General features: G+C 35.7%; 1 protein-coding gene across 2 annotated transcripts in view; it reads left to right on the top strand.

Annotated features, from left to right (window-relative positions):
* Positions 1–16,436, top strand: part of LOC127868153 (5-phosphohydroxy-L-lysine phospho-lyase-like) — a 40,641-nt gene that overhangs the window by 17,559 nt on the left and 6,646 nt on the right. The window contains exons 7-9 of one of the 2 annotated variants that reach the window (XM_052409782.1): positions 4,384–4,466; positions 11,213–11,307; positions 15,377–15,489. In XM_052409782.1, the coding sequence (XP_052265742.1) occupies positions 4,384–4,466; positions 11,213–11,307; positions 15,377–15,489 (291 nt within the window). The remainder of the gene's footprint in view (positions 1–4,383; positions 4,467–11,212; positions 11,308–15,376; positions 15,490–16,436) is intronic. The other variant, XM_052409783.1, reaches the window with a different exon arrangement.

Below are 16,436 nucleotides of genomic sequence, written 5' to 3'. Positions count from 1 at the left end.
GTCTAATACGACTAATCTATTTCTTTTGAAGGCATGGATTAAACCTTTCAATGCTGTGAATAAAAGTATTCCATACATATCAAGCATAGTTGTAATAAAAAGTAGACGCATGCAATGTGAAATTGTGAATGAACATTTGGCAGAATAATTACAGAATAAACCTGAGGTACCTTTATTTGGCTACAGATTTCTACATGTAGCATATGTCTCCTAGAAAACTGTTTAGAAAATTCAAATATTTAATTGTGTTAATTGAAGATTGTGAATTCTGTACAACCAATTAACCTTGACTTATTAAAGAAATTTGAGACAAGTTGAACAAGTTCAAGGCATTGGGAGTCAACTATTTGTGCGATCAGACATTAATGATACAAGGTAATGATTTCTGTAGAAACAATCACCACCATGCTGAGTACAGTTGTCCTGCTTCCTTTTGGACATGCCTGGAAAGAGATGTATGGAATGTTTCAGCTGCTTGTGTTGCTTTGCAATTGCCAGTATTTTTAGACAGCTTTGGATTTCTGTTGTTTCTTTATTGCAAAGCTTATCAGAAGTAAATAGTTGATTTCTGTTCTTTCATTATTCCTTGCTAATTGCAAAGCCAATCAGAAGTTAATTGTGGATTTCCCGAATTTTATGATTGAAAACCTAATCAAAAGTCAATTGTGGATTTCTGTTCTTTCATTATTGCAAAGCTAATAAGAAGTTAATCGTGGATTTTCATTCTTTTATTATTGCAAAGCTTATCCGAAGTAACTTGTTGAGTTCTGTACTTTCACTCCTTGCTGTTGTTAATTTATGTTTGTTTATATAACTGTATTAAAATTTAACATGCTTGGAATTATAATTGTATTGGAAGTTTGAGGGGAAAGACTTTCCTGAAATTCTATTTCTTAAAATTCAGGGGAAGTTTTTATCCAGTTTCAAAATATTGCCCTGTAGTAAAAAAAGTTTTTCCAGTCTTAAATACTTTGTACCAAACTCTTTACAATATAATAAAATGTTCATAAAACATGGACATAAAAGGCTGATAAATAATAAAACTAAATTTAATTTTCTGAAGAACTGAGCTTGGAAAATCCTTGACATAAATTCATAAAAATGTTTCTTATTGCGTTTGAAATCTCTTTCATGTAAATATGCACATTATTGTGAATCCTGAATAACTGTTGTTCTATGCAAATGTATTTGCATACTGGACACAATTTTTGCTCCAAATATGATTCAATGTATTTGTAATGTCACAGTGATAAGGTGCTTGTTGTCGTTCAAATGAATTACATAAATAAAATGAACAGTGAATATGGTATATATACATAGAAATATTTCTTTCCTGGGTGCTTGTTGTGCTTCAAATGAAGTACATTAATAAAACTGACAATGAATGATGGTGGATGTTCATCTAAATGATTCCTTCCTTAATTTATTTTAGCTTTCTTCGATCATATTTGTCCTCTCAGTTTTTTTGTTTAGAGAATGCGAGAATTAATATATTTTAGTAAAGTCTGAAGTCACACAGAAATGAGGTTTATGATTTAGCAATGGTTAGATTCTATTCTCTTTTTTATATAAAATTAAGAAATATTACAGAGCACAGTGGGCATCCTTGCATTAAAGTTACCAACCAGTTGGACTTAAAACATGGAAAAATATTACTGAGTCTTGAATCAAGGAGAAGACTTAAGATCCACAAATATTTCTTTAATTGTTTTGGTAAAATATTGTAAACATTTTGGTCCAAAAAAGGCTTTAGGGATTTTTTTCACAGTTTCAAATATTTTGTTGTGAAAATGCAATGCTCATTGCTCGATTTTACATGAATGATTATTCATATAAAATAATGACTCAGCTGGGCAGCTGCAGAATTTGGTATTCATTGCCTGTTGACTTAGAAATACATTTCATGTATTTAAGAACTTATGATTTAATTCACAGTTTTTATTCCAGGAGCAGTATTTACAAGGCATCTTCAGTTAAATTTGTATTTTTAGTCCCCTACTGGTTTCACCGAAGGGGACTTATGGTTTTGTCTCCGTCCGTCCGTCACACTTTTCTGGATCCTGCTATAACTTTAAAAGTTCTTAATATTTTTTCATGAAACGTGGAACATGGATAGATGGCAATATGGACATTATGCACGTCATTTCATTTCGTTCCTACGTCAAAAATTATGGTTGCTATGGCAACAAATAGACTAAAAATACTGCTGAAAATGGTGGTTTTTCTGGATCCTGCGATAACTTTTAAAGTTCTTAATATTTTTTCATGAAACTTGAAACATGGATAGATGGCAATATGGACATTATGCACGTCGTTTCATTTTGTTCCTAAATAAAAAAATTTGGTTGCTATGGCAAAAGATATATATAAAAAAAAATATGGAATTTCTGAAGATGGTGGAGCTGGTAGGGGACTTATATTGCTTGACAATAGTCTTGTTAATTTATGCATTTTAATTTTGCTGACACATGGCAATAACTAATTGGTATGTCTTTGACTTACATTGCTGACACATGGCAATAACTAATTGGTATGTCTTTGACTGACATTGCTGACACATGGCAATAACTAATTGGTATGTCTTTGACTGACGTTGCTGACACATGGCAATATCTAATTGGTATGTCTTTGACTGACGTTGCTGACACATTGCAATAACTAATTGGTATGTCTTTGACTGACGTTGCTGACACATGACAATAACTTATTGGTATATCTTTGACTGACGTTGCTGACACATGGCAATAACTAATTGGTATGTCTTTGACTGACGTTGCTGACACATGGCAATAACTAATTGGTATGTCTTTGACTGACGTTGCTGACACATGGCAATAACTAATTGGTATGTCTTTGACTGACGTTGCTGACACATGGCAATAACTAATTGGTATGTCTTTGACTGACGTTGCTGACACATGGCAAAACTAATTGGTATGTCTTTGACTGACGTTGCTGACACATTGCAATAACTAATTGGTATGTCTTTGACTGACGTTGCTGACACATGACAATAACTAATTGGTATATCTTTGACTGATGTTGCTGACACATGGCAATAACTAATTGGTATGTCTTTGACTGACGTTGCTGACACATGACAATAACTAATTGGTATATCTTTGACTGACGTTGCTGACACATGGCAATAACTAATTGGTATGTCTTTGACTGACGTTGCTGACACATGGCAATAACTAATTGGTATGTCTTTGACTGACGTTGCTGACACATGGCAATAACTGATTGGTGTGTCTTTGACTGATGTTGCTGACACATGGCAATAACTAATTTGTATGTCTTTGACTGACCTTGCTGACACATGGCAATAACTAATTGGTATGTCTTTGACTGATGTTGCTGACACATGGCAATAACTAATTGGTATGTCTTTGACTGACACATGGCAATAACTTATTGGTATGTCTTTGACTGACGTTTGAAAAACAGCACTTCACACTGAAGTCATTTGAAAATATTAATTCCTGTATGCACTGAGTTTATGCAGACTGATAACTAAAATGAACTTGTAATTGATTAGGAAGGAGTATAAAATTAATCTTAGTAAGTTAATATGCTTTTTGTATAAAACCCTACTTAAAAAGAGTTAATTCAGACTGAATCTAATTTCAAAATAAATTGTGGGCTCATTTTTATGTCCCCCACCACTATAGTGGGGGACATGTTTTTGCCCTGTCTGTTGGTTTGTTGCTTTGTTTGTTTGTGTGTTTATTTGTTTGCGTGAAACTTTAACATTTGCCATAACTTTTGCAATATTGAAGATAGCAACTTCATATTTGGCATGCATGTGTATCTCATGGAGCTGCACATATTAAGTGGTGAAAGGTCAAGGTCAATGTCATCCTTCAAGGTCATAGGTCAAATATATGGGTTAAAATCGCTCATTTAATGTACACTTTTGCAATATTGAAGATAGCAACTTGATATTTGGCATGCATGTGTATCTCATGGAGCTGCACATTTTGAGTGGTGAAAGGTCAAGGTCATCCTTCAAGGTCAAAGGCTAAATATATGGGGACATAGTGTTTCACAAACACATCTTGTTCACTTTTGTTTAAAAAAAATTTTCAATAGAATTTTCAAATGTATACTTGTAGGTGCGACTGTAGGCCTTATTGTGGTGCTATGATATGCCCCATAGGCATAATTGTTTACCTGTACTGTAGTCATTCATTTTTTAGTTGTTGTGTGTATGGCTACTTTTTACCCCAGTGGGACAATATAAACATTTTGGTGATGGCAACTGTCTGGATTCAGGCCCCATGATTTCGAGATGTCCTGCTAAACAAACATTCACAATATTCTCACATGGCACAGTATTCATGTGTTTTACTCATTGGCATATACAATGTCTGCATACAGATTGCAGCGTTTATCAGCGAGCCAAACCAGACCCAGGCCGGGATGATATTCCCTCCTAAAAACTTTCTGCCCCTGGTGTACAGGTAGGAACTTTCGTGGACAACCAAGCGTTATTCACAATTTGTAGGGTTTCATGTTCTGGCCCAAAAAATGATTTGTGTGTTTAGGCAAACTTACCTTCAATGAAGTTAGCGAACAGAAACCGACTGATGGTTTGTGATACCTTTTATGTCCACCACCACTTATAGTGGGGACATATTGTTTTTCCCCTGTCCACTGGTTTGTGTGTTTGTTTGGGTCAAACTTTAACATTTGCCATAACTTTTGCAATAGTGAAGATAGCAACTTGATATTTGGCATGCATGTGTATCTCATGAAGCTGCACATTTTGAGTGGTGAAAGGTCAAGGTCATCCTTCACGGTCAAAGGTCACCAAAAAAAAATCAAAGTGGCGCAGAAGGGGACATAGTGCTTCTGACAAACACATTTCTTGTTTTAAATGAATTCCATTATTTTTTGTGCCATTTAGATATTTTTCTTTTTATGCCCCTGGTAGGGTGGCATATAGCAGTTGAACTGTCCGTCAGTCTATCTGTCCGTCTTTCTGTCCGTCCATCCGAAAACTTTAACATTGGCCATAACTTTTGCAATATTGAAGATAGAAACTTGATATTTGGCATGTTTGTGTATCTCATGGAGCTGCTCATTTTGAGTAATGAAAGGTCAAGGTCATCCTTCAAGGTCAAAGGTAAAAAAACTAATCTAAGAGAAGTAACAAGCTTTAAATGGAGATAATTTATATTTATCATTTAGCAGGTTCAGATCATTTTCACAGGGGAAGTAATATTTTTTTAAAGGGATGTAATAAAAAAAAAAACTCAAAGTGACGCATTAAGGTGCATTGTGCTTCTGACAAACACATCTCTTGTTTTTGTTTTTTTACAAATTGTGTCTTAGTTATAGTTTTAGTTACAAAAACCTAATACCGCCAAGATAATATTATAACCTCGCCTGAGCACATAGTGCTCATGATGAGCTTTTGTGGTACCGTAGATGGCTCTGCAGTGCCAGTCGTGGTGTGTCGTCCGTTTTCAGTCGTCAACAATTTGCTTCCTAAAACCACTAGGCAAATTTTCAAGAAACTTCATCTGAATGATCCTTGTTCAAATCTTTTGGGGTCAAATTAGGCCCTGTCTGAGGTGGTGTTTTTGATAGAATTTATATTTAGTATGTGACATCAAATTGTGATCCTCTACAAAGATTTTTCAAATCAACCTTATGGTTAAAAATTGGCCATGCCTCATTACACAGTCGAGCAATCTAAGGCCATCTTGAGCCTCTTTCACACTTTTATTTTAGGAATGCCCAAAACATACAATTCATTTGTTTGGTCAAAAGGCCTAAGAGGGAAAGATCTGAGATACAGCTGCTTAAAGGGGAAAGGGAAAATCGCTTTACTTGTTCTTTGGGAAAAGTATTATTGTTATCCCTAGACTGGTACCATATGATGTAATGGCTGCATTCAAATGTACAGCAAATGTGTCTTTCTGTGGAGTAATGGAATAATGTTGCTTTATTTGCTCTATTTGAGCTATAAGCTTGATTATGTATTTAAATTGGCACCGAAGTGGAGGCAAAAGCAATTATAAGCTCATAATTCACTGTCCATGTAACAGTGACATTTTGTCAGGCTTTGTAATTACTAAACAATCTTTATTTGCAAGCATTTATAAATTTAGTGTAAACAATCAAGTAAGACATTAACAGATTTTGCCTCCCCTTAACTTAGATACTGGTGTTTTTCATTCGCAAGGAAATGTAGCCCTCATTTAGCAATAAGCTGCTTGTAGTGTTTGATGCCTCTCCCTCCTGTCCACTGAGGTTTCTCTTGACATGCCAACAATTGTATGAGACTGCATTTAGATGTAAACAGGGGGAGGGGGGGTTACTGGAGTCATAAAGGATGCCTGTCAGTCCGTCCATCCGCCTGTCTTTGGATTTCTCTAAGATGATTATTGTTCTATATATACAAAAAATATTCACTTGTCTAAAACAACATCAACCATATGTCTAATATTTGGTTATTCACACTCAGTGGGTCAAATTATTTGTTAAGAGTTGTATAGAAAAAAAATACTTTCATCTGAAACCACAAAGCCCAGCAGTTTAAAATTTAGTATGTAACATGGTTTTGTGTTTCTCTACAAACATTTTGTTTTCGTCATGCCCTTGGGTTCAAAACTGGCATGTGCAAGGGTCAAATTTTCATTGCTACATATTACTATGTGCATCACTGGAGGTATTTGTCACAACTGTAATAAGTCCTGGTCTTTACTAATTTGATACATTATAATCACAACTATTAAAACAGGGTACAATTTTTGGGCATTCACAAATTCAGATACATATTACATGTTGTGATAAAAGCGATGTCTTTTTCTGTTTAGCTTAAAAAATATTGTTGGCATGTCAATAGAGATCAATTTGTGTACTATGTATAGCATATCAATATTGTATCTGCTTTTGTTTCTTCTTCATATCGTCACTCTTGACTCAAAATTTCTTACTTAAATCTTTGACCTAACAACTTTTCCAGCATTTTTGTCTTTCTCCTAAATATTAGCCAATCGAAATTAAGGCTGATAGGTTTCAATCCTTTCCATTGGCCATCGGCCAGTTACTCAGCCCTGATATAACCTATTTGATTGGTCAGTTATTTAACTTTTGATTAGTATGAATCACTTTCAGATGTCTATTGAAAGACTTCATTCTTGTCATAATGTTGACAAATGTTTAAGAATTGTAGATTTTCACAGTAGTACATGTATATTATGTATTAACATATGGGATGTAAGTCCTACTTGTTAAGTAGAACATTTATTAGTCCGCTACCGGTTTCACCTGAGGGGACTTATGGTTTTGTCTCCGTCCGTCACACTTTTCTGGATCCTGCGATAACTTTAAAAGTTCTTAATATTTTTTCATGAAACTTTGAACATGAATAGATTGCAATATGGACATTATGCACGTCATTTCATTTCGTTCCGACGTAAAAAATTCTGGTTGTTATGGCAACAAATAGACTAGACATACTGCTGATAATGGTGTTTTTCTGGATCCTGCGATAACTTGTAAAGTTCTTAATATTTTTTCATGTAACTTGAAACATGGATAGATGGCAGTATGGACATTATGCACGTCATTTCATTTTGTTCCGACGTCAAAAATTCTGGTTACTATGGCAACAAATAGACTAGAAATACTGTTGAAAATGGTGGTTTTCTGGATCCTGCAATAACTTTAAAAGTTTTTAATATTTTTTCATGAAACTTGAAAAATGGATAGATGGCAATATGGACATTATGCACGTCATTTCATTTTGTTCCTAAATAAAAAAATTGGTTGCAATGGCAACAAATATATATAAAAAATTCTGGAATTTCTGACAATGGTGGAGCCGGTAGGGGACTTATATTGCTTGACAATAGTCTTGTTCATTGTGGCCTTTACTGGTGCATTTTTTGGAATGCGTGTTCATAGGTACAACAAACAAATCATTGCATTTCCTCCTGTCAATTTACTTTCTTTTCAGCAATTTAATAGTAAATCTGTATGCACATGCACCTTTATCTCTAGATTGCTGCATTTATGAGCAATCATGCCACCACAACATCTTCGCTTACCTATTGGTGTTAGTTCCAAATTGCTTTTCGGATAAGAACACATAAATAAGACTCCAAAGGAACCTGTTTAATTAAAATCTCTGTGAATCTTCGTGCATTTAAAGATTAGGATTCTCTAATATTTTACATTTAAATACTAATGAACCTTGCTCTTGGAAAATGGAGCTTAATGCATGTGCATTTGGTGTTGTACCCCATTAGACTGCGCAGTCTGCACAGGCTTATCAGGGACGACACTTTCTTCCTAACTTGATTTTTGCTAAAAAAGAGCCTTCCATTAAACAACAAATACCATAAAATTGCATAGGAAAAAAATGATTGTGTTGAAAAATCATGTTGTGTTGGAAGTTTTTGTATAAATTGTTTTTTTATTTATTTGTGTTATTTGTTATCCCATAGGCAGGTTTTAGCCAAGCAGATGCAAACTATGTTTAATAAATTGATTAAGGTCTTTCATCTGTGAAGCCGCAATTGAGTATGAAAAGCAGCCATTCCACCTTGACATTATAATAAAAAGGAAATTAGGAGAAAATGATCTGATTCTAGTTCATTTAACCACAGATTTCTTGACAACCAATGGCTGAAAAAACTGGCGCACTACATGTGTATATTCAACGCATTTGAATTACACGGACAACACTTATTTAAATGACTATAATTAGATCAGTAAATGCCTTGATTGCACATTTTCTTTTATTAACTTCTTTAACTATTTCCCACTCAGAGGCAAAGTGAAAATGGCTATGTGCAAACAGCATGAAACCAGAACAGCCTGCGAATAACTCGCAGTCTGTTCAGGTTTTATGCTGTTTGATGCTCATCAGAATCTGAGAATTGGAAATGAAGCCTTTAAAACTTGAACCTAGTTAGAAAGGTTTTTAATAACATTTAACTCTCTAAGGGACTACAAACATGTCAAAATACATATCTAAGTGGTAGAGGGTTATCTTCTTTGAAGCACAGCATGCTGATTGTAAGCTTGTCCATCAACATTTACTCTGTGAACATACTAAAGGGCCAACCATAGCGTAACTTGCTCAGAACATTTAGTTTTTATGACGTATTGATTGATTCAAAACTGGGTATTCTTGTATCCAGAACTAGATATGTTGGTAAAATTAAATGAAAAGGTTGTGAACACAGTAAAGGAAATATTTGTTGTACTTTCAACATATATACTGGGTGAGCCTATCAGGTGAAGGATCTATTGCTCTCTTGTGTCTTATGTTGTTTGTGTTCCATTCATGCTTTGATGTTTCCTCCCCTATGTGTGTGTGTGTGTCAATGTCTTGTACTTAAAAGGATATTGATTTTCAGTTCATGTACTATCAAGTTGATGGAGCATTTTGTTTATGTTTTCTTGATTTTGTAAAAAGCCATTTTGGATGTAAAAACAGTACTTTGTCTTTTGGCAGTCTGCAGACATCTTATCCATATCACTTCTTTGACATTAGTATTTGCAAGCTTGAATAATTACTAAGTATGTTAGGCTCACCAAATTAGCCCATAAAATGCATTTAATTTGTGCATCTTCCTTAAAATTTTTGTTTTAAAAAGATTGCTTGAAACTTTCTTATATTACTGAGATGTTGCATATTTCTAATTTCAAATGTTGCTTAGGTTAATAACACTGAAATCAAACTTTTTATGCCCCCGGTAGGGTGGCATATAGAAATTGAACTGTCTGTCCGTCAGTCTGTCCGTCCGTCCAAAAACTTTAATATTGGCTATAACTTTTGCAATATTGAAGATAGCAACTTGATACTTCTATTTGGCATGCATGTGTATCTTATGGAGCTGCACATTTTGAGTGGTGAAAGGTCAAGGTCATCCTTCAAGGTCAAAGGTAAAAAAAACACCAAGGGAAGTAATAAGCTTTAAAGGGAGATAATTTATATTTATCATTTGGCAGGTACAGATCATTTTTACAAGGGAAGTAATATTTTTATTATATCCCTTTAAAAAATATTACTTCCCTTGTAAAAATTATCTGAACCTGACAAATGATAAAAAAAAAAAAAAAATCAAAGCGGCTCAGTAGGGGGCATAGTGTTTCTGACAAACACATCTCTTGTTAAATATTGCTTGGATGTAATATGCTTCTCATTTTTGTAAAATTGTACACCTTCATTCAGAAATTGTCAGTGTCACTCTCATAGTCAATACAGCTTAATTAAATGGAACTTGCAAACGAGCTCAGTAAAGTTTGTGAATGCTGTTTTTGTACTTAACCCTTTCCCACTCAGAAGCAAAATGAAAGTGGCTATATGCAACCAGCATAAAACCAGAACAGCCTGCGAGAAACTTGCAATCCGTGCAGGTGTTATGCTGTTTGCTGCTCAACAGTACCTTAAAGGCCCTATAAATGTGACAAATCCAATTATTATGCATATAAACTTGTATAATTTTTACCGGATTTCAGTTAGTCTTGCATAAAAAATGCTAATAACACAGCTTAGGTGCAACGTTGTCAAGAATTATGGAAGATACACCCGTTTCATAATTGGAAGTAATGATTACAACTTTGCAACTAACGTGATCTGTAGCCTCAAAGCGGTGACGTATGCTAAAAATAGCCGAAAGAAAAATCAATTTTAATTCTATTTTAAACAACTTTTTACCAGCAGAAAGTAACTTATTAGATCACTACAAACGTTTTAACCATTTAGAAGAGACCTACTTTGAGTGATACCGGAAAACGTTGAAAATCAACGATACATTTTTGGTGACCTGAGTCACTTTCACTTTCCTGAGTAAACAGCGATGTAAATAAACTGATTGTTTGTAAACACAATTGACTTAAAGGACACTGTATCTTGAGCTCAAAACAAGTTGTATTGCTCATTTTTTATGGTAATGTCCAATAGCATATTTATATTGTTTTTTGATAACCTTTATAAATAAAATATGAAAAAAATATTCAAAAATTGGTAATCAATTACGGAATGTCACCTTTATAGGGCCTTTAAGGTTGGAAAATAAGGTCTTTAAATATAAAAAATGTAAAGACATGTCTTAAATTTAAATTGATTTCTTAAGGAATACAAGCACGTCAAGATGCATATATGAGAGGGAAATGATTGAAACTGCTATTTCTTGTGTTTTGGCCATTCTATGCCAGACCTGTTTACATTCCTGTTCTGTAGGTACGTGCGAGAGGCAGGTGGGCTGTGCATAGCGGATGAGATACAGACAGGGCTGGGAAGATGTGGGGAACACTACTGGGCCTTTCAGAGCCATGGTATGGGGAACAAGTTTTATGCCTCCATCTGGGAAATCAGGGTTTAATGCATGTGCATAAAGTTTTGTCCCAGATTAGCCTGTGCAGTCCACACAGTCTAACCAGGGATGACAGTTTCTGCTTTTATTGTATTTTTTCGCTTACAGGAAGTCTATTCTTAGCGAAAATTTAGGTGGAAAGTGTTTTCCCTTATTAGCCAGTGTGGACGGGTCTGCTAAAGCCAATCTGGGATTACATTGTACGTACATGCATTAAGCCCCATTTTCCCAGAGGGATGCTCATTTCTAGTTGGTAATATGCTTAAGGATATGTAACCATGTTTTCGAAGGTCTGTTTTAGCACTGTTGACTGTGTACTTATGTTTTCAGAAGACAGGTCTATCGATCAAATAATTATACCCCCACAAACGAAGTTTAGGGGGGTATATAGGAGTGAACTTGTCTGTCGGTCGGTCGGTCTGTATTAAGTGTCTGCTCACTTATTCAAGTAGTTTTAATCCGATCTTCACCAAACTTGGTCAGAAGTTGTATCTACATGATGTCTAGGCCAAGTTCGGACATGGGCCTTGCCGGGTCAAAAACTAGGTCACGGGGTCACTTAGTGCGTTTTAAACATTCAGCATGTCCGCTCTCTAATTCAAGAAGTTTTCATCCGATCTTCACCAAACTTGGTCAGAAGTTTTATCTAGATGATCTTAAGGCCAAGTTTGAACATGGGTCATGCCAGTTCAAAAACTAGGTCACAGGGTCACTAAGTACGTTTTACACATTGAGCATGGTGTCCACTCTCTATTTCAAGTAGTTTTAATCCGATCTTCACCACACTTGGTCAGAAGTTGTAACTAGATGATGTGTAGGTTAAGTTCGAACATGGGCCATGCCGGGTCAAAAACTAGGTCAAGGGGTCACTTAGTGTGTTTTAAACCTCACCATGTTGTCCGCTCTCTAATTCAAGTAGTTTTTATCCAATCTTTACCAAAATTGATCAGAAGTTGTATCTTGATAATGTCTAGGGCAAGTTTGAATATGGGTCATGCCGGGTCAAAAACAAGGTCACGGGGTCACTAAGTGCGTTTTAAACCTCACAATATTGTCGGCTCTCTAATTCAAGTAGTTATCATCCAATCTTCACCAAACTTGGTCAGAAGTTGTATCTAGATGATGTCTAGGTCAAGTTTGAATATGGGTCATGCTGGGTCAAGAACTAGGTCACGGGGTATCTTAGTGCGTTTTAAACCTCACCATGTTGTCCGCTCTCTAATTCAAGTAGTTTTCATCCAATCCTCACCAAACTTGGTCACAAGTTTTATCTTAATGATCTCTAGGACAAGATTGAACATGGGCCATTCCGGGCTTACAACTTGGTCACGGGGTTACGTAGTGCGTTTTTTAACATTCATCATGGTGTCCGCTCTCTAATTCAAGAAGATTACATCCGATCTTCACCAAACTTGGTCAGAAGTTTTATGGAGATGATCTTAAGGCCAAGTTAGAACATGGGGCCTTTCTGGGTCAAAAACTAGGTCAAGGGGTAACTTAGTGCGTTTTAAAAATTAAGCATGGTGTCCACTGTTTTTTTTGAAGAAGACATGCAAAATATTATGTGTGAATGCGGCATGTGGGGGTATTCGTCACGTCTGTGACAAAGCTCTAGTGCCTTTTGTATCTAAATGCCTTCAAATGTTGTCATATAAATTGTTATAAACTTGCACAATTAAATTCATGCTTAAGGTGCTGCAAGGAAAACAGTCTATAATTTTTTAATCCAATATTTAACTTGTTTGTAAAATGAAGCATTATATTCCCAAAATGATTAATTATATTTTCTTCAAGTAAGTGGTATTAGACTAGAGTTCTTTTAATTTGATTGTTTACATTTTGTGTCCGTGTGTTCAGCAAAGTAATCGGTTATCGTGGTAAATAAAAAAATTCTCTTTCGATGGTCTTCTAATAAACCTTGAGTTGAATATAAAATGGTTTGGCAGGATGATGTTACAAATTGAGAAATCATACATTATTTTAAAATTACAATATTTTTATGCCCGTCTTCAAAGAAGAGGGGGTATATTGTTTTGCACATGTCGGTCCATATGTCCGCCCGTCCACCAGATGGTTTCTGGATGATAACTCAAGAAGGCTTAGGTCTAGGATCATGAAACTTCATAGGTACATTGATCACGACTCGCAGATGACCCCTATTGATTTTGAGGTCACTAGGTCAAAGGTCAAGGTCACGGTGACCCAAAATAGTAAAATGGTTTCCGAATGATAACTCAAGAACACTTATGCCTAGGATCATGAAACTTCATAGGTACATTAATCATGACTCGCAGATGACCCCTATTGATTTTCAGGTCACAAGGTCAAAGGTCAAGGTCACGGTGCCCCAAAATAGTAAAATGATTTCCGGATGATAACTCAAGAACGCTTATGCCTAGGATCATGAAACTTCATAGGTACATTGATTATGACTCGCAGATGACCCCTATTGATTTTCAGTTCACTAGGTCAAAGGTCAAGGTCACGGTGAGCCAAAATAGGAAAATGGTTTCTGGATGATAACTCAAGAATGCTTATGCCTAGGATCATGAAACTTCACTGATCATGACTTGCAGATGACCCCTATTGATTTTCAGGTCACAAGGTCAAAGGTCAAGGTCACGGTGACCCAAAATAGTAAAATGATTTCCGGATGATAACTCAAGTACGCTTATGCCTAGGATCATGAAACTTCATAGGTACATTGATCATGACTCGCAGATGACCCCTATTGATTTTCAGATCACTAGGCCAAAGGTCAAGGTCACGGTGACTCAACTTAGAAAAATGATTTCCGGATGATAACTCAAGAACATTGAACATGACTGGCAGATGACCCCTATTGACTTTCAGGTCACTAGGTCAAAGGTCAAGGTCACGGTGACTTGACACAGTAAAATGGTTTCCGGATGATAACTCAAGAAAGCTTACTCCTAGGATCATGAAACTGAATAGGTACATTGATCATGACTTGCAGATGACCAGTTTGATTTTCAGGTCACTAGGTCAAAGGTCAAGGTCACAGTGCCAGAAAACATATTCACACAATGGCTGCCACTACAACTGACAGCCCATATGGGGGGCATGCATGTTTTACAAACAGCCCTTGTTTCTACATAAACTGAAATTTATTTTAAGGAATTTATTACATAAATTTTACTTTGTAAAATGTAAAATAAATTACATGTATCAAAATGTGAATGCTTTTCAAAATGCTTCATATGTGGGTTTTAAGATAACCTGTCAATTTTATTACGATAAGAGATAGAGCTTTTTATAAAAAGCATGGAACTTTTGAAAAGCGTCACACTTTTATATAAGCAAAACCTGTGGTTTTAAGCAACTTTTACTTTGAGAACATTTCAAAAAGTGCCCTACAAGAGATAAAGTTGTCTTGTGTAAGGTATTCCTGAAGCTAATGCCTAAAAAAATGCAATTTGACCAGCCTTTTAAATGTCTGTTTTAATTGTTATGCTCCCCAAAAAATTTCGGGAAGCATATAGTTGCCAGTTTGTCCTTCCTTACTTCCTTCCTTACTTCCTTCCTTACTTCCGTCACACTTTTGTTACAGTTTCTCATAGCGCCTTCAATATTTTACCGATCTCTTACATATTTGGCCTGTAGGTACCTTGCATGGACCTCTACCTTTTGATGAGGTTTGAGGTCACTTGGGTCAAGGTCACCAAGGCTAAAAATAGATTTTCTGTCACACTTTTGTTACAGTTTCTCATAGTGCCTTCAATATTTTACCGATCTCTTACATATTAGTCATGTAGGTACCTTGCATGGACCTCTTCTTTTTGATGAGGTTTGAGGTCACTGGGGGTCAAGGTCACCAAGGCTAAAAATAGATTTTCTCAAGGTCAAACAAGGGAAGCATCCATCGTTTTGAACGATACTTGTTTGTTCTAATCTTGACAATGTTCACCTTCTTTTGGACATTAACAATTGCATATATTGATGACTCGGCTGAAATTAGGGCGCATACATGTTCATCATTTTTTTTAAATGCATGTAAATCTTACTTCCAGATGTGGTCCCAGATATCGTAACGCTGGGAAAGTCCTTGGGGAATGGACACCCGATATCAATTCTGGTCACAACCAAGGAGATTTCAGACTCGCTTAATGAGTTCAGCAGCTCGGTAAGAAGGCTGTTTCATGGTGGCATCTTCATCACAACGGAAATTTTGCTCTGTAACATGTGATTAAATACTTTTTTTTAAATTTTCTACTCATCCTACATATTTTAACAAAGTACATTTCATGGAGAGAACCATTTGTGTCTTTGGAATAGTATTTAGAAAGTAGTTTTCAACTCTACACCTTCCAGACTGAAAGCGTTTCCAAAACAAACAGTAGTTGCTTTTGAATGAATTGACATAATGTTTTCTTTAATTTCAGTAAGAAACAAGGAAGAAAACGTCTAATTGAATGAAGCTTAATTATGAATAAGCTTTGAAATTTATCAGTGTTCAACAAAAAATGTACTGTTTACCATACTGTCAGCTTGAATTTAGAATTTCTTTACTTAGTCCCATCTTTTTAAACGAACAAACGCATCGCTGATCGTCTTTTGTCAAAGTCCTGAATTAAAAGGCCTTGTTTTATGATTATCTTTCTTTTTCATTCGATATTGCACTCAGGGCATTGATCCACTTTGAAAAATCATTGACTTTTCTTAACCCTGGTTTACTACAATGTTTCTCTACATCTGTCTATTGGTCACTGCATAAGAGTCACTGCCCTGCGACCACTGCCGGATGCCAGTATACAGGGATATAATTGAGGGTGTAGGGTTGGTTGAATAAGGAAGGCTTAAGCAACACCTTAAATTGAGCCTTGTTCTGGGAAAACTGGGCTAAAAGCTTGTGCATTTAGTGTCATCCCAGATAAGCCTGTGCAATCCACACAGGCTTATCAGGTACCACACTTTTCCCTTGAATAGTATTTTTTTGTATACAGAGTAGCGTAAATCCAGTTGAAGCAGAAAGTGTCATCCCTGATTAGCCTTTGCAGACTGCTGGGCTTATCTGGGATGACATTTAACATACATGCATTAAGCTCAGGTTTCCAAGAATGAGGCTCATTT

Source organism: Dreissena polymorpha, chromosome 2 (genome assembly GCF_020536995.1).
Source record: "Dreissena polymorpha isolate Duluth1 chromosome 2, UMN_Dpol_1.0, whole genome shotgun sequence".
In the NCBI taxonomy this organism is placed as follows: Eukaryota; Metazoa; Mollusca; class Bivalvia; order Myida; family Dreissenidae; genus Dreissena; species Dreissena polymorpha.
Note: the sequence above shows the minus strand (reverse complement) of the source record. Positions and strands in the feature narration are given on the sequence as shown.